At 43.3% G+C, this 27,089-nt stretch overlaps 2 protein-coding genes and 1 long non-coding RNA gene across 5 annotated transcripts in view; 2 read left to right on the top strand and 1 right to left on the bottom strand.

The window, feature by feature from the left end:
• The window catches only part of LOC139630545 (dihydropyridine-sensitive L-type skeletal muscle calcium channel subunit alpha-1-like), a 48,323-nt gene extending 39,690 nt beyond the window's left edge, over positions 1 to 8,633 (top strand). For both annotated transcript variants that reach the window (XM_071494107.1, XM_071494108.1), the window contains 4 exons: positions 1,010 to 1,140; positions 1,620 to 1,742; positions 5,562 to 5,698; positions 7,381 to 8,633. In XM_071494107.1, the coding sequence (XP_071350208.1) occupies positions 1,010 to 1,140; positions 1,620 to 1,742; positions 5,562 to 5,698; positions 7,381 to 7,390 (401 nt within the window). In that variant the 3' untranslated portion in view covers positions 7,391 to 8,633. The remainder of the gene's footprint in view (positions 1 to 1,009; positions 1,141 to 1,619; positions 1,743 to 5,561; positions 5,699 to 7,380) is intronic.
• A 220-nt stretch (positions 8,634 to 8,853) lies between these two features.
• On the top strand, positions 8,854 to 10,814 carry LOC139630547 (uncharacterized). Its single transcript, XR_011693173.1, has 3 exons — positions 8,854 to 8,980; positions 10,166 to 10,210; positions 10,681 to 10,814. It is a non-coding gene; the product is annotated as an uncharacterized lncRNA (long non-coding RNA).
• optc (opticin) lies at positions 9,869 to 19,754 on the bottom strand. 2 transcript variants are annotated; one of them, XM_071494111.1, is made up of 7 exons: positions 19,565 to 19,754; positions 16,679 to 16,900; positions 15,091 to 15,244; positions 14,723 to 14,881; positions 14,440 to 14,642; positions 11,414 to 11,509; positions 9,869 to 10,869 (listed from the first exon to the last, which is right to left on the bottom strand). In XM_071494111.1, exons 2-7 carry the CDS (start codon positions 16,889 to 16,891, stop codon positions 10,702 to 10,704), a joined length of 993 nt encoding a protein of 330 aa, XP_071350212.1. In that variant the 5' UTR covers positions 16,892 to 16,900; positions 19,565 to 19,754; the 3' UTR covers positions 9,869 to 10,701. The 2 variants fall into 2 exon arrangements, with proteins under 2 accessions (XP_071350212.1, XP_071350211.1); XM_071494110.1 differs by having other exon boundaries at positions 16,679 to 16,903; positions 19,565 to 19,753.
• Positions 19,755 to 27,089: the final 7,335 nt, after the last annotated feature.

Genomic DNA, 27,089 nt, shown 5'->3' with positions numbered 1-27,089 from the left:
TGTTGACGGCGTCGTCTATAGACCTGTTGGCTCTGTAGGCGAACTGCAGGGGGTCCAGGAGTGGGTCAGTGATGGATTTGAGATGGGACAGGACAAGGCGCTCAAATGATTTCATGACCACAGAGGTCAGGGCAATGGGTCTGTAGTCATTTAGTCCTGTGGGCCTTGGTTTTTTGGGGACAGGGATGATGGTGGAGGATTTGAAGCAGGCTGGCACGTGGCAGGTCACCAGTGAGGTGTTGAAGATGTCTGTGAACACTGGAGACAGCTGATCAGCACAGTGCTTCAGGGATGATGGAGAGACAGAGTCAGGACCGGCTGCTTTGCGGGGGTTCTGCTTCTTAAAAAGCCTGTTGACATCTCTCTCCAGGATAGAGAGAGACGTTCCTTTGGTAGGGGAGGAGGGGGGTTCTGATGTGGCTCTGATGTGGAGGTTAGTGTCAGGCTTGTCCCACTGTCTTTCAAAGCGGCAGTAGAACTCATTCAGATCGTTGGCCAGACGGAAGTCATTAATGGAGTGGGGGGGTTTAGGTTTGTAGTTTGTGATCTTTCTGAGCCCTTTCCAGACAGAAGCAGAGTCATTGGCTGAGAACTAACTTGTTATTAACATGCATTAGACTGGATCCTGTTCAGAGTCTGGAGTCCAGTCCAGTCTGGACCCCATTACTAGAGTTTTGGTTGATGCAGGTAAGATGCTGCTGCAGCCTTTAAAAGATAAATATGGTAAAAATCAAGCTGCCCAACAGGAGGCCAGCAGGTGGCAGTGTTTGCTTTGCCATCTGGAACCAATTCCAACAGTCTTACCTGAGTTCACAACAATGTGTATGAAAATGTTTTTAATCCAAATGTAATTTTAATTACTTTCTGCTTTAATTTACGGAATAGTTTTATTTCATATAAACTTTTCAGTCCAAACTCTTTGCTCTCCAGTTCAGTTCCAGATTTGATTTGTCTTCAACATCTTCACAGTAATTTTTATATCTTAACATTAGTTTCTGTGTTTGACCAGATGATGAAGTGACAGTGGGGAAGTTCTATGCCACTTTCCTGATCCAGGATTATTTTAGGAAACTGAAGAAGAGACAGGAGGAGTACTACGGCTACCGACCCACCAAGAAGAGTGCCACCCATGAGATCCAGGTCAGTGGTTACTGGTCTTGAGTAAAGTCTTTAGACTTTAGTCTCAGTCTCAGCATGTCATCAGTGTGTCATCAGCCCAGAGGAGCTGAGCAACTGCACATGACTTGATGTAAATCGACCCATATATCCTGCTGTCAAAAGGTTTTTAATGAACTTCCCAACACATAATTCAAAGTTCACCATATTTGGTTTGAACATCCTGCAGATCATCTATCTGACAACCTATATTAATTTTAAAATATAGGTTGCGGGTGGCGCCTTTATTTGTCTCACCTGCAGAAGGTAACAGGTCTTCATTTCTAATTCTCTATTTGACTTGTCAAAGTGATCTCACAGTGTTTTATACATATACACATAATTTGTTTTGTATACAAACTGTTTTATATACACATGTTCCACTCCTAACCTCATTAAACATCCCAGAGATGGTCTACAGGTCTCAGACATGTCTCCTGAGTGTTGTCCTCTGTGTCCTTCAGGCAGGGTTGAGGAACATTGAGGAGGAGGCAGCTCCAGAACTCCACAGGACCATCTCTGGAGACCTGATGTCTGAGGAGGAGCTGGACCGGGGAGATGAAGCTGCTGCAGACGTCATCTTCAGGGTAACAGGATGGGGGGGTGGGGGTAGTATTGGTTCTCAGCTGGTTGCTCCAGCACACGATGAACAGGAGCTCATCTTTCACTGTGTTAGAAACAGCGTTAATTCTCCTCAGAGTCAGAGGTCCAAGTGATGCAGAAGTCTCATGTAAAAATCTCTTGGGTTCACTATGAAGCTGTGGCAGCTTCACTTTGTGTCTCAGTTGTCTGCAGTGAACAACCTCTGTGTCTGCAGTCCACACACATCAGCATTCACCTCCTACCACAACCACAGCACTGAGTTAGGAGATTTTATTCTTCACTGGCTCAGTCGTCACTGATCATCAGGTATGTCTGAGTTGGGACATCTCATTGGCTCTCTCTCCACCAGCCTCCTCCTCTCTCTCATCTTTGGGACATGGACTTTTTCAGCAGTGAGACACCAACTGCACCAGTGAAGAAGAAAACGTTTTCATGTCTGAGGCAGTAACTGAGCTGGAGTGGAATACAACAGCCTCATGATTATCAGGCGTAAGTGGTTAGTGTGTGTGGTTAGCGTGCCTTGTATCTTGATGAGGAGGCAAAGACCAGAATATCATTGGAGGCAGCCTCTGTTTATTCTGACAAGAATTCAATAATAAAATCCTCTAGCCAGTTTTGACAATGCAACTTAGCCCTTAAACAAATTAAATGCCACAATATGTTAATGTACTAGCAACTTCGCTCATGAGCAGAAACAGAAAGGCTAACACATGGAAATATCTTAGACCACATGTGATCGCTCACCACTCCAGGAGTTCAACAACAACAGGGGAGGGTTGAAGGAGGGAGACACTGTTCTATAGCAGGGACCCCACAGAACTCCATGTAGGGACACAGAGTCACAGAGGTTCCACATATCAACTCTAGAGGGCTACCATGTCAGGTTTTAACTATAACTAACTATAATTAACATGTCAGGTTATAACTACGACTAACACGTCAGGTTATAACTATGACTAACATGTCAGGTTATAATTATAACTAATATGTCAGTTTTTTTTTTTTTTTTATGGCACCAGTGAGGATGGCCACGATCGCTCGGTGTCCCCCTCAACTTGTGTTTTTCTTGTGCTTTTTGTGCTATTTTCCACGTTATTTGTGACCAGTACAGTGCTGATTAAATATGACAGACAAGCCCTTCTGGACCTCAGACCAAATTTGAACTCTACAGTCCCGGAATTTGCTCTGACTGGACTTAACTTACCTGCCCTATGGGAGATAAGACCTCCACCCTCCACTTCCTAGTGTCCTCCTGGCAAATGTGCAATCCATCGAAAACAAACTGCATGAATTAAGAGCCAGACTGGCCCTCCACCAGGACATTAAGAACTGCAAAGCCTTTGTTTTTACAGAAACATGGCTTGAACCCTCAGTTCCGGACTCCGCCATTACAACGGAAGCAGGCTACTCCATCCACCACCAGGGCCACATGAAAGAGTCAGGGAAAAATAAGGGTGGTGGTGTCTGCATTATGATTAATGAACGGTGGTGCTTGGATACCAAAACTATTTCGTTGGGTTGCTCTCCTGATCTTGAGCATCTAACAATCACATGCAGACCGTTTTATCTGCCCCGGGAGTTTACAGCGGTGGTTTTCACCGCTGTTTATATCCCCCCATAAGCAGACACCACACAGGCTCTGGAGGAGTTGTTCAGAGTTATCGACCAACATGAAACCCTCCAACCAGAAGCTGCTTTTGTCGTGGAAGGGAAGCCCACTCCTGCCCGGCTTTTGGCAATTCAGATCACTCCTCAGTCCTACTGCTACCATCCTACAGGCAGAGACTGAAACATCAGAACCCTGGTCGAACCAATCAGACACCATCCTGCGAGATTACTTTTCCACCACAAACTGAATAATTTTCCAAGCTGCTACCAGCAACAACATTATCGACTACATCGATCACGTAACTGGATACATAAGCAAATGTATCAATGATGTGGTACTGCGAGTTACCACATGGACTTACCCCAACCAGAAGCCATGGTCAGTGGAGTGGTCCGCTCGGGGCTCAGAGTGCAGACAGCATCCTTCAGCTCCGGCAACACCAGTGAGTACAAAAAAGCAAAGTATGAACTGAGGAAAACCATCAAAACCACAAAAAGACAGTACAAGGACAAGATGGAGTCATTTTACAGCAGCACTAACAGTAGAGACATGGAGAGGGCTCAGGACTATCATTGACTACAAGGGAAAGTGCTGCAACATGAGGGAGGTGCCTACTTTTCTGCCCAAGGAGCTGAACTCCTAGCAAGTTGGAGTTGCTGCTGGACCAAGTCAACTGCCCACTCCAAGTGACCTGGACAGATGTGTGTTAACCCTTAAAAAGGTTAATGCACACAAAGCTCCTGTTTCGGACAATATCCCAGGCTGTGTTCTCAAAACGTGCACATGAACTGGCAGATGTCCTCACTGACATCTTTAACTTTTCCTTGCTCCAGTCTGTAGTCCGGACATGTTTTAATCCCGGTACCAAAAAAGCAAAATGTGAGCAGTTTAAATGACTACCGCCCTTTTGCACTCACCTCCACCATTATGAAGTGCTTTGAGAGGATAGTCAAAGCTCATATTAAATCCTCCATGCCCACCATACGTGACCCACTTGAACCAAAGGAACACATAAATTTGAATTCTATTCATCGACTTCAGTTCAGCCTTTAACTGCATAATACCATCAAACTTGTCATGAAGCTCACAGATCTTCACGTCAGGCCCTCTGTGTGCAGCTGGATCCTGGACTTCCTGTCGAACAGAGCCCAGGAGGTGCGGATCAGCCATACCACCTCCTCCACACTGACTCTGAACACTGGGGCCCCCCAGGGGTTTGTCCTCAGCCATCTGCTTTTCTCCTTATACACACATGACTGTACCTCCACGCACAGCTCCAACACCATCATTAAATTCGCTGATGATGCCACCATCATTGGCTGAATCACAGATGGAAATGAGATGGCTACAGAGAGGAAGTTAGAGCTCAAGGTCAGCAAGACCAAGGAGATGATCGTGGACTACAGGAGGTCCCAGAGAGAAAGACACATCCAAATCTACATGGAGGGAGATGCAGTGGAGAGAGTCAGCTGCTTCAGGTTCCTGTGGATCAACATCAAAGAGGATCTCAGCAGGTAACACCACACTGATGTTATCATAAAGACATCAAGACAGTGTCTCTTCTTCCTGAGGCAACTGAGGTTTGGCATGGACACCAGGATACTCACGAACTTTTACAGGTGTACCATGGAGAGTATCCTGGCTGGGAACATCACGGCCTGGTACGGCAGCTGCATCACCCAAGAAGGGTGGTAAAATCAGCCAAGCGCATCATCAGGTCAGTGCTGACTGCCATCCAGGACATTTATAGCCAGCACTGCAGGAGGAAGGCACAGCAGATCCTCTCTGACCCCAGCCACCCCAGCTACAGTCTCTTCATGCTCCAGGAGCATCTGTACGTGAAGCAGCAGATTCAGAGACAGCTTTTGCCCACAAAGGCAGGCTTCTGACGATGGACATACACAGCATGGAAGGAGATGGCCCTTTTAATCAGGCTGTAATAAAGGTCCAGGTAGGACTGTCTGTCAACTCAGAAGTGACTCTACAACAGTGACTTCATGCTCTTCATTCAGATTGTTTTATGAATCTGCAGAGGGAACTGTTGAAAGTGATTAATGGTAATTCCTGACAAGGGAAGAACTAAAAAATAAGGTGTGATGGAGACACTAACAGACTCAGCTCTGATGTGTAATATGTTTGTAACACATTATACACAACCTGTGTTAACTATAACCTGTGTGTCTCCTCTGAACAGAGACAGGGCAGTCTCTTTGGAAACCTCTCAGACCCTTTCTCTGTGGAGAGTGAGATGGCCGCTCAAGCCACCAGCCAGCGCCCTCTGCAGATGGCAGAAGGAGTCATCAACAACAACATCACCAGCACAAGTCATAGGTCAGTTTGCTCCAGCTTTGGTTGTCTATTAAAATTTAATATAAGTAATTTTACTAATATTAAAAAATGTTTACATCGATGGTGAAAAGTGTAATTTCACAAATTTGTAATCCCTTACTGTTTTAAACTCTGCCAGAATAATCCAGTTATCCACTCGCATGGCATTTTATATCACTGCTATGTAGATGACATCCCACTATACCTGTGGTTCCCTTCAGACAAATCCACAGTCTCTGTCCTCCGTCTGTCTCTCTGACATGTTCACATGGATGAAGGAATGACAGCTTCAAATCAACCTCTGAATTATAGTCATCATCATTCTTTTCATAACAGTATCAACATCTTCCTCTCTGACTTCAACCGCAATCATGAGAAACCTGGTGTCATGTTTGATGACCAGCTCTCCTTCTCTGATCATGTTGTATCTGTCTCCAGGGCTTGACTCCTTGCTCTATACAATATCAAAAAATCAGGTCTCACCCAACTCAAGTTCTCCAACTAGCTCCTGGTCCAGGTCCTGGTTGTCTCTCACCTTATGATAGACCTTCTTCACTTATAGTGAAGTTCAGCCTTATGCTCCTTCTCCTTCAATGTGTTCCTCTAATAAAGGTATTCTGACAGATTTTTCTATGAAAACAGCTGCAAACACGATGCAGATGATATGAGAATTTCCTGTGGGAGGAGACAAAGGCATTTAGGACCCAGAGAGGCCACACCCTGCTGCCAACACCACCTTGTAAAATGACTGACTGCATCACAATAATTAATGAATTTAGTATAAAATAGCTATGCTTTACCATCCGCAGCAGTCGGGGTCATTGGGGTTGGTGTGACACTGGGGGAAGTAGTCAGGACCTTGTAAAAGCACAAGATGGGGCCAGTCAGGCTGAAGGAGTGGCAAAAGGAAGACTTGGGGCAGTTGGTGGAGCAGCCCTTAGGAGTGCTCTTCTGTAGCTGGAGCGTGAGCCACCTTTATCTTCTTTCAAACCATCAATCCTCTATGGCACATAGCTGTTCTCAGATGAGTCTCCCTGGTCTTTAGATGTAGGTGGACCACTGAGTCCTGCCCCAATGACCTGGCTGAGCCCTACCTTGAGGACATGACTGAGTTCTGTCCTGAGGGCCTTGCAGAGTCCTGACCTGAGTACCTGGCTGGTTCCTACCCTTAGGACCTTGCTGAGTCCTGTCCTGAGGACCCGACTGAGTCCTGCCCTGAGGACTTTGTTGAGTCCAACCCTGAGGACCTGGCTGAGTCCTATCCTGAGGACCTTGCTGAGTCCTATCCTGAGGACCTGGCTGGGTCCTTTCCTGATGACCTTCCTGAGTCCTGTCCTGAGGACCTGACTCTCCTGTTTCTCCTGTGTCATGTGCTTGTGAAGTGGTTGTGGACGAGTGCACCAGTCCAGTTTCAATATGTTTGCCAGAGAAGACATGAAGGCTTTAATGTCCCCACATGAGCTTAAATACCTGGGACTCTAGTCAGTGAGCTAGACCTGAAGAAGCCTTTCAGGTGAAAGGTGAAAGATCTCCAGTTACCTGCGTCCAGGTCTCAGAAATCCCATGACCTGGATGACTGTCAGAACATCATGGTTGTGGTGTTCTCAGCAGGAAACCTCACCTCTGCTGATCTTCACTATGATGGATCATCTCACTGTTTCATTCTCCTCCCTTTCTTTTCTCAGCATGTATTAAGAGTTCACCTCTGACCTCTGACTTCAGCAACATGGAGATTGTAAGAGTTTGGACTGTGATGAAAGGAGCTGCCCATCCCCCCAGTCCTGCAGTCAGCCAGTGTGGAGACCAGGACCAGGACGAGTACTGAGACAAGATACACTACAAATACTGTCTGCTACACAAAGACTGTTTGTTTTCCATTAAATTATTAGTCTCATTTAAACATTTTACGCAAAACTTTGAAACACTTTTAAAGCTCTAAGTTGTTCTTGACCCGATGTTGTCATTGTTAACTGAACAGGACGTATTACAGAGTACTGAAGAATGGTCATGTTTCTCTAACCCCTGAAGTGAATGGTGGTGTTGTTTCTAAAGCTGATCGCTGGAGACAACAGAACAAATTGAGGACACATTCTGACATATTATCATCTGAACATTATTATTCATCTGGAACTGTTTCTCTGACTGTGAAGGAAACAATGATGTTTAAACACTAGTCCGGTCTGTTCATTAGTTTGAGGTTCATTAAGACAAGGTCTCTGCTGCTGCAGTTAGGAAGATAATGTTATAGGATGAAAACAACAAGGTCACAGAAGAATTAAAACTCTTTCATACCCCCTTTTCTAATAATGACCCCAAAGACACCAACAATACCAAGACATAAAGATCAACAAAGGTCACAGGGGCACACGTTAGTTTAAAATCTCAGAAAGAGGAAAATATTTAAATCACACAGATATCAACTTGATCCCAGTGTGAGCATGTGACCATGATTATAAGATATGACATCATCATGTGACATCATGTAGAGGAATAAAAAAGTTATAAATGACTGATTGATTGGATTTGTACCAAAATGGTAACTGAGTTCACATTTTATTTTGGAAGGAATATGCTGTGCATTAGTTTTTGACTTGATGCCTATGATGTGTAATTTCAGGAACTGAGGACATAATCCTATTGAGATCAGAATGAGATCAAATTTAAAATCAGATTAAGGTCATATTTAGAAATAAATGAAATAAAAATAAATGTTTAACAGAACAGAAATGTGGCCTAAGAAGTGTGGGAGTGAGTTTTTAATTTGTGTAATTGTCACGGCTCAGTTTTCTCTCTCCCTTGTGTTTCTGTGTTTCCCTGTCCTTCCCAGTGTCTAACTTTTAGGTGTGGGAGGTGATACCCTTTTCAAAACTAGGGGATATGAACAGATTTTTTGAAACACAGGTAAACCTGCTAATAAAAGCCAATTTACCTATTGGTACCTCTGTCAGCAGAGTTTGTTTGTCTGTTCAGACTGAGGACACAACTTCAAGGAGTGATGTCATCACACACACTTACAGAGCACACACAGACACAGTGTAGAAAGTGTAAGTTGCTAGCCGCTGTGAAAACTGGTGGATCTGTCTCATCATCGTGTTGTTTGCTCCTGTAAAAGAGTGTAAGATGCTTCAATCGATGATTGTATGTTTCTAAAACTTATTTTGGGGCTCCAGCTCACTTTGTCATCCCTGAGCTCAGCAGAGCTGCAATGTCTCTGGGCGAAAATAAGTGGCTTCACCTAATCGGAGCTGATGAATACCTGGATCTACTTCAGAGTCATTCACCCAGGTGAGAATGCCAATTGTAGCCTTTTCCAGTGCCGACAAAAGCCAGATATTAGCAGGTGTTAGCTGGTTTTATGACCAGCGGAAAAGGGGCTTGAGGGGGGGCTAGACTGAAAAGGAAGCAGAGAGAAGAACATCACTAGCAAATCAGGTAACAGAGAAAAGTCTCGCCTTGTTTGAAAAAATGTTTTGTTGTTCTGATGGGGCAGATATTAACTGATAAATATTTAATTTATATAGAACTGTAGATTCTCTAATGCAACAAATAACCTCTAACATAAAGAATGAATAACCTCCATATTCAATCACGGGATTACGGCAGCCATGAGCCCTCAAGGAGGTATTATTAAATTATTAATTTGAATCAGTTTAGAGAAGCAGCTGGGGGGACCCAGCACAGAAGCAAAGTGAAAAAGTGGAGTGTAGCTCTATCTAATTCATACAGCTGACCTGCGACTGTGGCATAATACAATGTATGCCATAGGTGCGCTTGTGTGTATGAATATGTTAAAAGTGTTTACCAAAGGAACGTGCTGGCTTGACGGGAATATAAAGTTCTGAAAATATTCTACATGAAGTGAACATTTAAACAGATGTCAGATTGTTTCAGTGTCATTTTTTAAAAGTCATTTTTCCTGCTGACCCTGAACACAGCAGCTCATCCCTCTGTTTGGTGTCTCTGAACTGATCTGAATCTATTGTAGATAACACACTGACTGTACCTGACTACTTCAAACAACCACACGTCACGTGACCACAAATATTACTTTAAAGCATTTGGATGCTCAAGGGGGGATGTTAGACCTGGGCCAGGGTCCATGTCCATATAGTACTTCCTGGATCTGTAGTACTGAAACAGATTCACTGTAAATAGGAAACCACAGTAATAAAATCCATGAAGATGTGTTTTATGACATGTCACAGTATTAACATGTTTCTTACATCCAGAAACATTCATGTACAGGTGTCTGTGTCCATGTGTTGGAAACATAAGGACCTACAGAAAAAGGAAAATGAAACGTCCTAGAGAACTGATTTACCACAACACAGCAAATGGTGACATGTCTGAATAACCTAGTAAACTAATTTGTCTTTCTTCTCTCCATTATAGTAATCTCAATAATTACAGGTGAACTAATCAATATTTATTCTAACAACTGATCAAAGAATGTGTGTAATGTGTTTGTAGGGTTGAATCCACAGAGATCGTTACCAACACTTCAGATCCTCTCAGGTCCACATTGCCTTTTAGCCTCTTTTAGGTCTGTGTTTTGGTTTCTAGAAACTCCACTGATCAACCAGTAGCAGCAGAGAGCTGTTTACAGTCTGATGAACCTGCTGTTCACTAGCTGTGAACCAGCAGACTGATGTGTGATGAGTGGCTGATGAAGACCATTTAGCAGCTGGACACAAACATAATTCCTCACATGAATGCTGATGTTGCCCTGTGTCTATGTAGCTGTTTGCTAACATGTGAGCTCAGCTTTATAAAGTCAGTGAGTGCAGCTTTAAAACTTGTTCTCATGATGGTTTAAATGTTTCCTGCAGATTCGACAGTTTTCTGTCATAACAACTGTCACTGAATATCTAGACAAAGTATTTTTTAAACGACCCTCAAACTCATTAATTTTACCAACAATACTAACATAAAACACACGTCTCACTCAAACAGTGTCTATTCTTGCTTCACTTCTCTCTGGCTAGAGTCACGGTGTCTGGCAGCTGTCACTGGCTCCCTACAGGCAGGCGTGGCAAGCAGATGTAGGCCTGGGCGAATAGGTTGATGTTCAAGGGGTTGCTGTCCAGACGGATGTCCTCCAGGTTCCGGCGGATGAAGTTGCGGTCGTGGCGGTCACAGAAGGTGTCCTCATGCAGAGACTGGATGTTGTTGTCCTGGTTGTGAAGAAGAACATTACTGTTGATGTTGGAGGGTTAGTGTGGACTCTTCATCATTCATTTCACTCTGTTTTCTTGACAAGCAACTACAACATACGTTAACATGTTCATTCATGACAGTTCATTGTTTACTGATGCAGTATTTCTATGTCATGATTTAAGTCAAGATTTAAATTCTGACCACAGATCTGCAGCAGCCAATCAGGAGTCCAGTGTCAAAGGAGAGAATGTCATGGGTTGTTGGTTAGTCTAGCTCTGTGTAATTGTCAGTCAGGTAAAGCATCTGCTGTTAAACCAGGCTCAGTCAGTGAGAGGCAGCTGTGTTCTTACACAGAACCACAACACTACACAACAGACTGATGATGAAACATCATGGAGGCACTGACCCACTGACCAACATGAAGTCACTGAGATGTGTTTGATGAGTCATGTTAATAAAACCAAGGATGCGATCACTGTTCCTTTAACTGTCGCTTTTGTGTGTTGTACTGTGCTGCAGTGGAGATGAAGAGAAGGAGATGATGATGACGTGGACCTGTACCTGCAGGTGCAAAACTCTCAGGCTCAGTGGCAGTGGAGTAGGAACATAATCCAGGTTGTTACTGGACAGGTAGAGGAATTCGAGCTGGGTCAGATCCTGTTTGGAGGACAGACAGAGCAACACATGAAGGATCCACTAGAGGGAACCACACCCACTGAATATCAACCATCCAGATATACAACATTAAGTGACGTTACTGACACACGTCCCATGTTTTTATATCGCGTGATCATTGTTCAGTGGAGCAGCATGGATCTGGATCTGAACTATCCACCTATGACCTGTGAGGTACCAGGTGTTTCTGACACAGGTACAGCAGCAAAAACTGTCACTGGACCTCAGGAGATTATCATCAGACATGTCATGTCGGTCCTGTTTCTCTACAACTGACGGACTCATTCAATATGTGTTCATTAACTTCTAAGTACTTCTGTTACTAAGAGCTCTCAATAGACACAAATATGAATGGTGGGCAGCACATGTTGTAAGTGATGTGTCTCTGCCAGTAAATTTTTTTGTGACAGTGTGATGAGCCAATGACGGTGGGTTAGGGTCAACCCTGATGAAATGTAAAAGCATAAAAAGCAGCTGGATGACATCATCGTATAGATCATATAGATCCTATCATCATAGAGATCATCGAGATGATATCATGATATAGATCATACAGATCATACAGATCATATCATCATATAGATCATATAAATCATATCATCATAAAGATCATATTGATAATGTCATCATATCATCACTGAGATCATATAGATATGATCATCATGTCACATAGATCATATAGATCATATCATTACATAGATCATAAAGATCTTGTCATCATATCATCATGGAGATCATATAGTTCATATTATCATAGAGATAATATTGATTATATCATCATAGAGTTCATATCATCATATAGATCATAGAGATCATATCATCATATAGATCATAGAGCTCATATCATCATATAGATCATATCACCATAGAGATCATATCATCATATAGATCATAGAGATCAGATAATATCATCGTAGAGATCATATCATCAAAAGTTTGGGGTCACCCAGACAATTTTGTGTTTTCCATGAAAACTCACACTTCTATTTATCAAATGAGTTGCAAAATGAATAGAAAATATAGTCAAGACATTGACAAGGTTAGAAATAATGATTTTTATTTGAAATAATAATTTTCTCCTTCAAACTTTGCTTTTGTCAAAGAATGCTCCATTTGCAGCAATTACAGCATTGCAGACCTTTGGCATTCTAGCTGTTAATTTGTTGAGGTAATCTGGAGAAATTTCACCCCACGCTTCCAGAAGCCCCTCTCACAAGTTGGATTGGCTTGATGGGCACTTCTTGCATACCATACGGTCAAGCTGCTCCCACAACAGCTCAATGGGGTTGAGATCTGGTGACTGCGCTGGCCACTCCATTACAGATAGAATACCAGCTGCCTGCTTCTTCCCTAAATAGTTCTTGCATAATTTTGAGGTGTGCTTTCGGTCATTGTCCTGTTGTAGGAGGAAATTGGCTCCAATCAAGCGCTATCCACAGGGCATGGCATGGCGTTGCCAAATGGAGTGATAGCCTTCCTTATTCAAAATCCCTTTTACCTTGTACAAATCTCCCACTTTACCAGCACCAAAGCAACCCCAGACCATCACGTTACCTCCACCATGCTTGACAGATGGCGTCAGGCACTCTTCCAGCATCTTTTCAGTCGTTCTGTGTCTCACAAATGTTCTTCTGTGTGATCCAAACACCTCAAACTTCGATTCGTCTGTCCATAACACTTTTTCCAATCTTCCTCTGTCCAATGTCTGTGTTCTTTTGCCCATATTAATCTTTTCCTTTAATTGGCCAGTCTCAGATATGGCTTTTTCTTTGCCAATCTGCCCTGAAGGCCAGCATCCCGGAGTCGCCTCTTCACTGTAGACATTGACACTGGCGTTTTGCGGCTACTAATGAAGCTGCCAGTTGAGGACCTGTGAGGCGTCTTTTTCTCAAACTAGAGACTCTAATGTACTTGTCCTCTTGCTCAGTTGTGTAGCGGGGCCTCCCACTTCTCTTTCTACTCTCGTTAGAGCCTGTTTGTGCTGTTCTCTGAAGGGAGTGGTACACACCATTGTAGGAAATCTTCAGTTTCTTGGCAATTTCTCGCATGGAATAGCTTTCATTTCTAAGAATAGACTCTCAAGTTTCACATGAAAGTTCTCTTTTTCTGGCCATTTTGAGAGTTTAATCAAACCCACAAATGTGATGCTCCAGATTCTCAACTAGCTCAAAGAAAGGTCAGTTTTATAGCTTCTCTAACCAGCAAAACTGTTTTCAGCTGTGCTAACATAATTGCACAAGGGTTTTCAAGGGTTTTCTAATCATCCATTAGCCTTCCAATGCAATTAGCAAACACAATGTACCATTAGAACACTGGAGTGATGTTTGCTGGAAATGGGCCTCTATACACCTATGTAGATATTGCATTAAAATCAGACGAGGCTAAAATAGTCATTTACCACATTAACAATGTATAGAGTGTATTTCTGATTAGTTTTTGAAAAAACTGTGCTTTTATTTCAAAAATAAGGACATTCCTAAGTGACCCCAAACTTTTGAACGGTAGTGTAGATCATAGAGATCATATTATCATATACACCTTACTTTGTTATAGAGAAAAACCCAACAGTTCCCACAAAGAGCAAGCGCTTGGCGTCAGAGATCAGATCAGATCATCATATAGATCACAGTTACAGACTAAACCAAAACCTGATGAACTGCAGGTGAAGGGAAAAGTCTTGATGAATAACTCCATATGATATGTTGTCATGTGACTGAAATCCCATTCATACAGCACATGAGCTGAACCATATCCATGACAACAGATTAATCTGATCATCCTCTGTAGATGGGGTGAAACTTCAGGACACAACACACGATCAAAAGTCAGACACTGGTTCAGACAAACGTCACGTGCCAGGGGAAACATCCTGATATTAAAAAGATTGTTTCTGTGTGTGTGCAGATACTTACCTTGAAGCCGTCAGAGTGGAGGCCACGGCTGATCAGCTGGTTGTTGCGTAGATCAATGCGCCTCATGGTGACCGGCAGCTCAGGCAGCACCTGGATGTTGTTATCAGCCAACAACAAGTCCTGGAGCTGTGTCAGAGACCCAAACACATCCTCGTCCATCCCCGAGATCTGGTTCCCTGTCAGGTCGATGGACTGGAGCTTATCTGAGAGACAAAACTTCACATCAGCCGTGATGTAACATTCACCTGGACGGTGGATCTGAGCACATGCAGTGGGTCCTCACTGAGGTTCAGGAAGTCTGTGTTCTTCACATGGCGGATCTTGTTGAAGCGGCCATAAAAGTGGGTGGTGTCTTTGGGCAGGGGTGGGATCTGATCCAGGCCAGTGTCATCACAGTACACACTCCCACCAATACACACACACAGTAGACAGGTGGGCATACCTGCACACACATGAAGGGCGGAGTTTAACACATATGCTCACAGACACACAATCAGCTGTCCTTTGATTCTTTCCACAGCCACTCCTCAGACTTGGTGTGTGAGCACAAGAAGTGCAGACTAACATGAACTGTGATGTAATCACTGACAAAGTGTTGAGTTTGTAGTAACCCATTACTAACAATCCATGTGTACAGATGCTCTGACCTACCCAGGCCAGTCTCAGGGCCAAAGAGTCCTGGTCCCTTGAAGTCCAGGGAGACAGGAGCTGGAGGCAGAGTGGGCAGGGTCACCTCCTCCTCATGCTGAGCTTTGGGCTGTGAGGCTGGGGAGGGGGTGTCTGGGGCAACAGTGCCCACCTCGATCTGTCCTTCCAGGGCAGCCAGGAGCAGAGAGATGAAGACAGATTGTTTTTTAAGAGATGTTTTTATTTCTTTGTAGCTATAAATAAAGCAAACATCCAATTCCCATTATACAGGCAATGATACAGGTGTAGATGAAGCAGCAGCAAAAGTCGAGTGATGCTGACTCACTTTACATCAGTAACACTAACAAAACTGGAGAGGTCAGAGAAAAGAAGTTAAAGTCCAGACAACAGTTGTGCATCAAGCAGCAGTAACTATGCAGACAAGGGGAACCAACTTCAGAGGAATGTCTTTAGTGCGACACCCCTCCCACTGCCTGGCTATTGGTTGACATTGAAGGGTCGTCACCTGTTCACCTGAGGCTTTCTGGACTATAAAAGCTGAGCCATGTGCTTATTTGCTCCTCTCCCTTCCATCTGTTGACAACCATTTATTTTGGTATCGTCTTTTGCACATACAACACCTCCACAGCACATATGCCACTCATCCATGCACCTGCCTCATCCACAAACCACTGCCTATCTGTGTCACTCGTTGGTTCTAAAACATTTTTTAATTGTTTGGTATAACTTTACATGGACTCCCATCTTATCATATACACTGAACCAGTTTGTGACATCTGGTATTTTGACAAATTAAAATTTTACCCGATGATGTGAGACAAACGAAAAGATAAAAATTAATCCTAAAGTGGACCTGGATGTGTGTCAGACTTCATCCTGTTGTCCAGTAGGTGTAGAGATCTTTCACTCAAACCCAGAAGACCACCAGAATCTTTAGGGCTCATCCAGTGGGAACCGCAAACATATAAAACACCTGTACAAAATTTTATAGCAGTCCATCCAACACGTTGATGGACCAAGAGGCCCACTGATCAACTGTCGTTGTGGTCAGTTCTGGTGTCTTTTTATTAACTGTAATTATATTAACTGTAAAACGTACAGAGATAATATGATTAAAAACCAGCATAGAGATTGCAGTTCTTCTTCCGGCCCTGACAGTGTCAGTAGATACAACAATAAGGTAGACACGCCTGTACGAAGCCTCAGAGGCAAAACCCAGGACACAAATCTAATCACTTGATGTTGCTTCCAGGGTTTATGTCAACTGTCCTTCTGTCACTTAGCAGCTGGACGGTCAAGTCAATTTTTATTTATAAAGTACTGAATCACAACAGAAGTTATCTCAAGGCACTTTCCAGATAGATTGAGGTCTAGACCTTCTCTTTAAAATATTTTTTACACAGAGCCAATAATTCTCACAAAGAGCAGCACTTGGTAACAGTGGCAAGGAAAAACTTCCTTTAAGAGGCAGAAACCTCAGGCAAAACCGGGCTCAGGGTGGACGGCCGACTGCCTCGACCAGTTGGGTTGTCAAACAGAGCTTTAATGATCTGTCACAGTTACTACAAACCCATGTCCCAGGCTCCCTCACCTCTTGGTCCAAGTCATCATAATCATAACTGTCTCCATAAATTTGGTCCAGGTTCTCCCAGTCCATCTCAGTGTTCAGATTGTAGGTCTCCACGTCAAAGGCCTCATCATCATCACCTGGAGGGGCTGCCATACCAGGGCAGGGACTGAGCAAGACCAGGACCAAGACCAGACCCACCATCAGAGACTGCAGAGACATCCTCAGCTCAAACATGAAGACCACCTGCTAACATCAAGAGAGGAGAATGGTACGTTCACTGTCTCAAACAGAGCCACCGGACAACACCGAGGACATGTTCCTGACACAGACTCAGACTACGGTCAAACTAAAGAAGACATCTCTGAGAGGCTGTCTTCCTGCTGTCTGCTCAGAGGTTTTAATGGAGAGGATTTCAGTGGTTTTCATCTCCTCTGGTCCACATACACAAGTGTCCTTGTACAGATACTGAACCTCAACTTACCTCAGATGATGAGCCATTGATGTATGTGTGTTAGAAAAGCACTATATAGTGCTTTATGAATATGTGTGAAGGTGTGAACAGGCTTAGAGTCACCACTGAGATGAGAACAGTCCTGTATAAGTCCAATCCATTTCCTGTCTTTAAACCTTGTATCTCCAGCTCGTAGCGAGGGGCCCTTCTCTGTCCCCAGGCAGCAGTTAGTGAATTAGTCCTAGTTTACTTCAGGTCTAGTACTTGTTACCATTCTCCCGTGGCAGGTCGGTCTCAGTCTCACTAAGTCTGTTAAACCCAAGACTCTACAGAGTCCTTGTGGTCCTGCCAGTGAGAATAAAGTTCCTCTTGAAAACCATCTCATTTCTCTGATCCCCTATTTGTTAGCCCCCCTCGTCCTCTCTTTTCACTCAGACTCTCTGAGCTGAACCAGCGGCTGTCCTGGGACCTACCTCCCTCTCCTGGCTGTCAGTGCTTCACACCAGATGTTTTGGATCTGGATCCATGTCCTCTGGGACCTAGCGTCCTCCCTGTACCTGACACGTGAATTGTTTTTTGCCTCTTGTGTGTTTGTACAATTTGTGAGGTCCAGGTCTTCAAGGACAGAAGGTCTAAGGACAGAGGGTTTGAGGACAGAGGGTTTGAGGACAGAAGGTCTAAGGACAGAGGGTCTGAGGACAGAGGGTCTAAGGACAGAGGGTCTGAGGACCATTCATTATCTATCAATAATCAATAATAACCTGTTAAAGAGAGAATTTCCTGTAGGATGAACAAAAGAGGATGATGTTTTCTTTCATTATCTCTGACACACACACACACACACACACACACACACACCTGACACCCACGTCTGACACACAAACACACACACAGAAAGACACGTCTGACACACACACACACACACCACCACACACGCACACACACTGAAAGCTGAGCTGAAACACAACACTGAGTGTAGTGTAGTGTTGTGTTTCTCTTAGTTTAGTGTTGTGTTTCAGCTCAGTGTTGTGTTTCTCTCAGTGTCGTGTTGTGTTTCAGCTCAATGTTGTGTTTCTGTCAGTTTAGTGTTGTGTTTCCCCCAGTGTAGTGTTGTGTTTTTCCCAGTGTAGTGTTCTGTTTCAGCTTAGTGTTGTGTTGTGTTTCTCTCAGTGTTGTGTTTTGTTTCAGCTCATTGTTGTGTTTCAGCTCAGTGTGTGTCCTCTCTCTCTGCACTAATATACCTTGTACGTCCTCTCACTGATCAATCACTTCATCATGTTGGAGGCTGAGATCATCACATCATGAATGTTACAACTCATTCTTTCTATTTGTCTTTTCTTCAGTTATCTGGACCATTTATCAGGTCTCCGACTGTTAAGGTCCTAGCCCTAGTCCTGTTCCCCCCCGATTAGAGGAGCATTATTAGCAGTTTGGTCAGACTGCCAAAGGAATGTTTGCTTTGGAACATGACAGGACTGTGAGAGCTGGTCTGCTGGGACAGTCAGGCCCTGCTCAGACCTGGTTTTTACCTGAGTCTTTAGAGAACCGCTCACAGTCTTCAGTTCTGAGTTTGTCTGTTCACATCTGATTTAAAATATGTCTCCAGTGACACCTGTGATCAGATCACTTCCTGCTTCATATGCAAATAAACAGGTATGTAGTGTTTTTAGCCAATCAGACAGTCGGGTCTGTTGTGTACGTGTGTATGTGTCTGTGTGTGAAGGTTGAGTGAATCACTGCTCTGCCCACAGTTCTAAAATGAAATATGGTTTTATTCATTAGAAATAGTAAAATATTTTTGGTTTATTATGAAACTGTGACAGGGCTCATTAGACTGTGGCAGAGGACGTCAGTAGAGGAGGCCGTCCTTGTGGACCAGGACACATTCATGTTCACACTGCTAAAGAATGTGGCCAAATGTGGCCCAGACCACATTTGAATGTGGTCTGAGAGATCGGATCTCAAATGCGTCCTGAATATGTCCTGGGTGCCTTCATACCTGAACTTAGAGCTGAACACTGGTGATCAGGTCACTCAGGACGGATGTTAATACCAGGTCTGAACAGGTCTGAACAGGGCCTCAGAGCTGTTCTCACATCCTGCCACCATCAGACAGCTAACACCTGCTAACACTGGATAACAGCTGCTAACAGTGGCTAATAGCAGGTAACAGCTGCTAACAGCAGCTAACATCTGAATGTACCAGCCTACAGACTGAGCTGTAGACAGTGAACCTAGACCTCTACAGTTCACACACTGAAGCAGAACAGCTGTTAATCTGCAGTAATCTGTCTGCACATTAAACCAGGCCTGAAACCAGACTAATGACTGAGTGAATTTTATTCTAGCATCCAGAAGCAATGTATGAACCACCACAGGAAATCATTGATACAGATCAGCTCTGAGAGGACCAGGATCCTCACCTGTCTGAATACAACAACATGATGACAACTTACTGATGTTTCTGCTGCTCGCTCCTCAGACCTCCTAAAGACTCCACAAACCTCCTCAAACCTCCACGACCTCCAGTCCTTCTGCTCCTGTAGCTCTTAATGGTGCTTCATCCCCTGAGGCTCTCAGACTGGTTCCTGATCCCCCACTGGCCCCAGTTGTTCACTGGGGACAAAGCCTCCTTATGTGGAGAGAAAAGAACGCTGACACAGCAGAAAGAGGAGGGGAGGGGCAGAAAGTGAGGGGGAGGGGCAGGTCATTTCAGTCAGCATGTACTCAGCTATCACCAGAGTCCCTTTCAACACACACGCAGACACAGACACAGACACACACACACACACACACACACATATATACACACGCAGACACACACACACACACACACACACACAACATCAACCATGTTCAGTTTCACCTGCTTAATCAAACTGAGGTGTTCAGTGTCTCAGGTCTCAGTCCACCATGATCCTCCAGGTCAGGACTGAGGACCCACCTGGTTCAGCACTGGCTTAAGGGTTGCCAGTGACCAGTATGAACAGTTGTGTATGTGTGAACCTGCTTCACAGTCACATCAGTGATCACTTTATTAGGAACACTACACTAACATTGGGTAGGTCTTCAGTCCTTCATGGTTCCACCAGATCCACAAAGAACTGCTCGTAAGGTTTGTTTTGAGTCTGGACCCACAAAGAAGAACAACACAATGACTGTGGTGGAAATTTACTTACTGTGGGGAAGTGGACTGTGATGGTGACGGGGGTGTGGTGGATTGGCTGAGAGGGGAAAGTCTGAGGGCTGACTGGATGGGAGGGGGTTCTAACAGCTGTGTTTGGAGTGTTGGATGAAACAGACAGACACACACAGACAAACAAACAGACAAACACAGACAGACACACACAGACAGACAGACACAGACAAACAGGCACATGAATGAAGGGAACAGCAGAGACTCTGCTCCATGTTGACATGACTGCATCACAACAGGTCTACAGTTCTACCACATCCCAAAGTCTACTGGATCCAGGTCTGGGCTCAGTGTCATGGTGATGAAACCAATTTGATGGATAATGGATGATGGAGGATGATGGATGGAGTCATTCCCTTCCTGTTTGAACATCATATGACTTCCTGCTCTGAGTGACTGGCGGAGGTTCACGGTTCTCTGTTTCCCACACGCTGGCCTCTAGTTGAACTGCTGCCTTGTATGCTTCAGGAAAATTCAAGTTAAATGAAAGGCCCCGGGGTCTCCTGACTCCTTGGTGCCTCATGTTCTGTTGGACAGCAGCAGTTGTTTGTGGTGGTCTGGAGCCAAAGAGGGATTCTGATCAAAACCCACATTAAGGTCCTGCTCCATATGGCTTCTCAGTCTCTCTATAGTGTGTTACATCAGATATATGTGCATGTAAAAATACACCATACAGGAAATAATTTTGTATTTATTATTCAGTGTTCTGTTGTCAATCCGCTACTCATATGATTGCTGATGTGGATTAATGTTTCAGAGGCTCTGAACTCAGCAGAGTCCAACATTCCTCATCATGTGTGTGTGTGTGGAAGGATCAGTGCTTGTTTATATTGGCAGAGTTATCCTCAGTCTGATAAATCTGAAGATCTGAATAAAAAAACAAAAAGCCACAATGAGCAGTCATGTTGTATTAAATGTGATAAAGTTGTTGGAACAGTTATTTGGTTGAGGCCAGATATTGTGACTGTTGATACAGGGTTGGTACTGTTGAGCACACAGCCAATGTGTGGTCAGTAATGAGGTTTCTACCCATGTAGTCACTACAATAAGAGCTTTTTAACTGTTGAACCTCAGTGTAGCAGACACCCGACTGTGTGGGGAGTTCAATCTGCTTCTCTGTGAACATTTTAACATAGAATAATATGGCAACAAATCAACTGAAACACATCCAGCTGTGAATCCAGAAAATGTTAGGAAAAATGAGAAGAAATGTTGCCACAAAAAGTTTAAGTGTTGATTTATTTAAAAGTACTTAAAGGTTATATATGCAGGATTTTAAATAACAATACAGCAGCAAATAACAATCTATGATGTAGTGATGACATCTGTAGCCACACTCCCTCTGTGTGTGTGTTATGATGTGAGTGAGTTTCTGTTCTCTGTTTTGGTTGACAGTCTGGTAACACGCACAGGTTAGTGCACATGTGTGCATGTTAGTGCATGTCGAGTCCTCCCTGTTGGGGAGTTGGTCTGTTGGTCCCCCTCACATTTATTAACACACAGGCTCCGCCAACAGGTGAGATGACACAGTGCAGTACCTAGCATTCAGGTTAAAGTAACCTTCCAAAATTTCCTCCACTGAAGAAGGCCTCAGACAAAGAAAGTGATGAGACTAGAGAAAAGGTGGACTGGTCTGAGGACTACTGGCTCACATCCTGGTCGGTCAGTGGACTGTCAAAACATCCAAAACAACATTTTAAATTTTTTTACCGGCTCCATCAGTGCCTTTCCCATGGATGATGGATGGGAGATGGATAATGATGGATAATGGATGATGGATGATGGATTGATGGATGAATGAAGGATGTATGATGCATGGATGATGCACAATTGATGGATGGATGATGCATGGATGATGCATGGATGATGGATGGATGGATGAGGGATGGATGATAAATTGATGGATGGATGATGGAAGATGGATAGATGATGGATGATGGATGGAGGATGGATGATGGATGGAGGATAATGGTTGGATGATGGATTGATGGATGATGGATGGATGATGGATAGATGATGCATGATGATGATGGATGGAAAATTGATTGATGGATGGATAATGGATGATGATGGACAAGTGATGGATGGATGATAGATGGATGATAGATGATGATGGATGATGGATGGATGGTCTGATGATAGATGGATGATTGACTGATGATGGATGGTTGGATCTTTGGATGATGATGGATGATGGATGATAGATGGATGGATGATTGATGGATTAATGGAAGGATAATGGATGGAGGATGATGGAAGATGAGGGATGATGGACGATGGGTGGATGATGGATGATGGGTGGAGAATGGATGGATGATTGATTTATGGATGGATGGATGATTGATTTATGGATAGATAATGATGGACGAAGGATTATGGATGATGGATAATAGATGGATGATAGATGGATGCTGGATGATGGATGATGGATGATTGATGGATTGTTGGATGATTGATTGATGGATGGATTGATAATGGATGATGATGGATGGATGATTGATGGATTGTTGGATGGATGGGTGATAGAATCATTCCCTTCCTGTTTGAATATAATGTGACTTCCAACTCTGAGTGGCTGGCAGAGGTTCACGGTACTCTGTTTCCCACACACTGGCCTCTAGTTGAACTGTTGCCTTGTATGCTTCAGGAAAATTCAAGCTAAATGAAAGGCCCCTGGGACCCTTGACTTGACTGAACTGACTTGAACATAGAAGAAGAGATGAGTTTAAAACTAAAATGTTGAAGAAGAGATGAGTTTAAAACTAAAACAGAAGAAGAGATGAGTTAAAACTGAAATGTAGAAGAAGAGATGAGTTTTAAACAAAAACAGAAGAAGAGATTAGCTTAAATCTAAAATGTAGAAGGAGAGACGAGTTTAAAACTAAAACAGAACAAGAGATGAGCTTAAATCTAAAATGTAGAAGGAGAGACGAGTTTAAAACTAAAACAGAAGAAGAGATGAGCTAAAACTGAAATGTAGAAGAAGAGATGAGTTTTAAACAAAAATGTAGAAGAAGAGATGATTTTAAAACTAAAACGTAGAAGAATAGATGAGTTTAAAACTAAAATGTTGAAGAAGAGATTAGTTTAAAATTTAAATTACAACAACCTCAGGATCTGATCTCCTTGAAAATGAATGCTGTTTGTCCTTTATCTGTGATTGAAAAAGGGGAAGGGAGCAATAGCGGGAACAGAGAGAGACAGACAGACAGACAGACAGAGGCATGAAAGAGCTTAAAAGACTGACAGTCTTGATGAGATAAAAGTGTGGATTAACATCTCTATTTCATTTTGTGATATCATGGATTTAAGTTTACATATATTTCTAAGATGAACGATACATGACTTGGTCAGTGTCCTAATGTGTACGTCAAAACTCATGGATTGGTCAAAGATAATGCCAAGGTTTCACAGACTGGGTTGAGAGGAGGAGGACAGGTCACAGAGGTTCTGCTTGATTTCTGATTGGATGTTATCAGGGGCAATAATGAGGACTTCATTTTTATCTGCATTTAACTGTAGGAAGTAGTTTGACATCCAGTTCTTAATTACATTTAAACAGTTGGTCAGTATGGAGAGTTTGTGGAGCTCATAAGGTTTGAATGAGAAATAGAACTGAATGTCATCAGCATTAAAAATGGTTGGAGATGTCGCTAAAAACTCTGATAATTTATCCTAGAGGCAGCATGTAAATGGTAAATAGAATGGGTCCTAAGCCCGATCCCTGGGGGACACCACATGTCAGGGGAGTAGTGTCAGATGAGATTTCTCCTACAGATACTGAGAAGGACCTATCAGTGAGGTAGGAGGAGAGCCACTCCAATGTGATTCCCGGTTTGTGAAAGTTTGTGACAGCAAGTAACTGGGTCTGAGAAGTTTGTGATAACATGCACCTGGGTCTGAGTAAAGTGTAAAAAAATTTGAGTCTGTGGACCCCAGGAGATAAGGGTGTGAGAAGGGAGGGGGAGTTTGGCTCTTTCCAGCTCTCACCAGAGCTGGGAAACTGGCACATAATTTGGTCATCTGTGATGAGGGATCTCTATGGGGACACCTTGATAAAAATAAACTGATGACCAGCCTCCAGGAATTCTCTGAGAAACAGCTCTCCATGAGTGGTTGTTTTTAGAAAAACAGGTGGATCTTCCACCCAGAGGCTAATATAAAGAGAAGGTTTGGGCACTGGGTTTTTAATTTGGAGCTGGGGCCAGCTCAGGTTTATCTCTTATTTCTAAGAATAGACTCTATTGCACTGAATTATGTCCATTTCCAGGGATTTTATTTTTTTGCATTTTGGGTCCCCAATAGATGTCCATTTGTGCTGAAACATTAAGTGTTGGGGAAGAGGTTCAGACTTAGTCTCTGGCCCATATCTGAGCTCCTACAGGTGTCACAAGTTTCTTGTCAATGGTCTTTTCTAAAATTTTGGATAGGAAAGGTAATTTGGAAATAGGCCTGTAATTTTCTGGCAAGGAGGGGTACAGGTTTGATTATTTAACAATGGTAGTACAGTAGCATATTTAAAATAACCAGGGACACACCCTGATAAAAGAGAACAATTTAAAGTGTTAACTATGCAAGGACCAAAGGTGTTAAAAACCTTTAAAAACAGAGAGGTTGGTAGGACATCTAGTGGACTTGAGGGGGGCTTCATTGGTTTCACAGGATGAAAGGCGTTCAGGATTTATGGTTTTAAGGAGGCTCTAGAGAGTTCAGTAGGAAAAGGTGAAAAATTTGCCCTGACATTTTCATCTTTTGCAAAAAAATGGTAAATGGACTGCTTATATAGCGCTTTTCTAGCTTTTCTATTGACCACTCAAAGCAATTTATAATGTGAGCCATATTCACCCATTCACATACATAGTCATATATCTACATCTACACATGGAGCATTTCTACCATTCACACACATTCATGGAACAGCCATCAGAGGAAATTTGGAGTTCAGTGCCTTGTCCAACGACACTTTGACATGTGGACTAGAGGAGCCGGGGATTGAACCACTGACCTTCTGATAAGTGGACGACCCACTCTACCTTCTGAGCCACCCACAAAATATATTTAAGAAAGGTGTTGCAGTCACTGTGTGAGAAGATTGGCAGGTTAGGGGTGCTGGGAGAGACAATACGGTTAATGGTGTCAAACAGGACTTAAGGGTTTCTCTTGTTGGATGATATAAAATTTGAAAAATAAGCAGTTCTTTCAGCCTTCACCAGGTCATTGAAAGTGCACATGAGTTCTCTAAGATGTAGACTGTGAACTTCAAGTTTTGTAGCTTTCCATAAGCGCTGAGACTTTCTGCATTTTTGTCTGAAGGTCCAGATGGTGTCATTTATCCATGGGAGCGGATCTTTGGAGGAAGTCCTCTTGAGTTTATAGGGAGTCCACCACAGCCGAACAGTGCATATTAAATCACTGTACCATAGTGTCGACATCTTCATCTTTTAAAACAGTATTGCCATCAAATGCCAGTTCAAAGTTGACAGCTGCAGCCTTGTTTATAATTCGGGTGCACTTCACATGGAGGTAATGCTGAGGCTCTAGTGTAGGGCGAATGTCAAATGAATTACATTTGTGGTTGCTGACATAAATCTCTTTAAGATCAACATGTTCAATATCCATGCCAAGGGTTAAAACAAGATCCAGTTTGTGTCCGCCTGTTTGTGTAGAACCTGATACATGTTGCTTAAAACTGAAGGACTCAGTGAGGTCCAGAAACACAGAGGCAACGTCACTACAGAGAGTCTCCATGGAAACAGACACTTCTCTGTGGTTTTAGGAGCTGATGTTATTTTTGTTCCCTCCGTCATGTAGTTCTGATCAAACTGATTGTGTCAGCTGTGATCACAATGAATAGAGTTTTTCAATTTGTCACTTTGATGCTTGGGACCGAGTTCCCTCCACAGACCCTCAGCTGGTCTCAGACTTTGGACCTGATTTGGATTTCCTCTAATGGATCAAAAACAGACTGAGCTCTTTCTGAGAGAATCTGTCATTGCTTCTGCAAGAAAAACACACAGACACACACACACACAGAGAGACACACACACACATCTCTGTCTAATAGCTGTTCATCTGGTTCTGTGGTTATTTAAACAACTGCACGAGGTCAGCTGCAGCCTGAGTCCTTCCAGATCCTCTTCACCAGACCCAAAAACCACATCCATGTGTTGAACATTTCTCTGCATCTGGGACAGACGCACCCCAAGGTCTATCCTGGGACAGGAGGTACAGGGGAGCAGCAGGTACATCAGTCATAAGGACGGGGTCCCTGCTGTAAATCTGTTCTCCATAATGGAGAATGATTTTTACTGCATCTACAGCTGAAACAAAACAGCAGCTGGGATTGTTTCTACTGCAGCCACAAACATTCATATCAGTCCTTACATCAGTCTTACATTTTCTACACAAGCAATGTCCTTAGACGTCCTAAAATATCCTTAGATGTCATCAAAAGTCCTCAGAAGCCCTAAAATGTCCTCGGATGTCCTAGGATGTCCTCAGATGTCTTCAGAAGTCCTCGGCTCCCTCGTCTACCTGCTGTCTGCTCTAAAAACAAGCACAGCTTTATTTACACATCTCACTCCCTCACAGAAGGTGCTGAAATTATGAGGATACAGTGGTATGAAAAAGTTTAGGCACCCCTTTGAGGCTGCATAATAATTTACTCTGTCTTCACAGAAAATGATCACATTGGCATGCCATTCATTTTCTAATAAAAGCTGAGTACTGGGGTATTTTCCAGACAAAGATTTTTAGTGGAGCAATATTAAGTTGTATGAAATTAA

Source organism: Trachinotus anak, unplaced genomic scaffold, assembly GCF_046630095.1.
Source record: "Trachinotus anak isolate AG129_WGS33_773 ecotype Australia unplaced genomic scaffold, CSIRO_AGI_Tana_v1 ptg000013l, whole genome shotgun sequence".
In the NCBI taxonomy this organism is placed as follows: Eukaryota; Metazoa; Chordata; class Actinopteri; order Carangiformes; family Carangidae; genus Trachinotus; species Trachinotus anak.
This window is presented reverse-complemented; position numbering and strand designations above follow the sequence as displayed.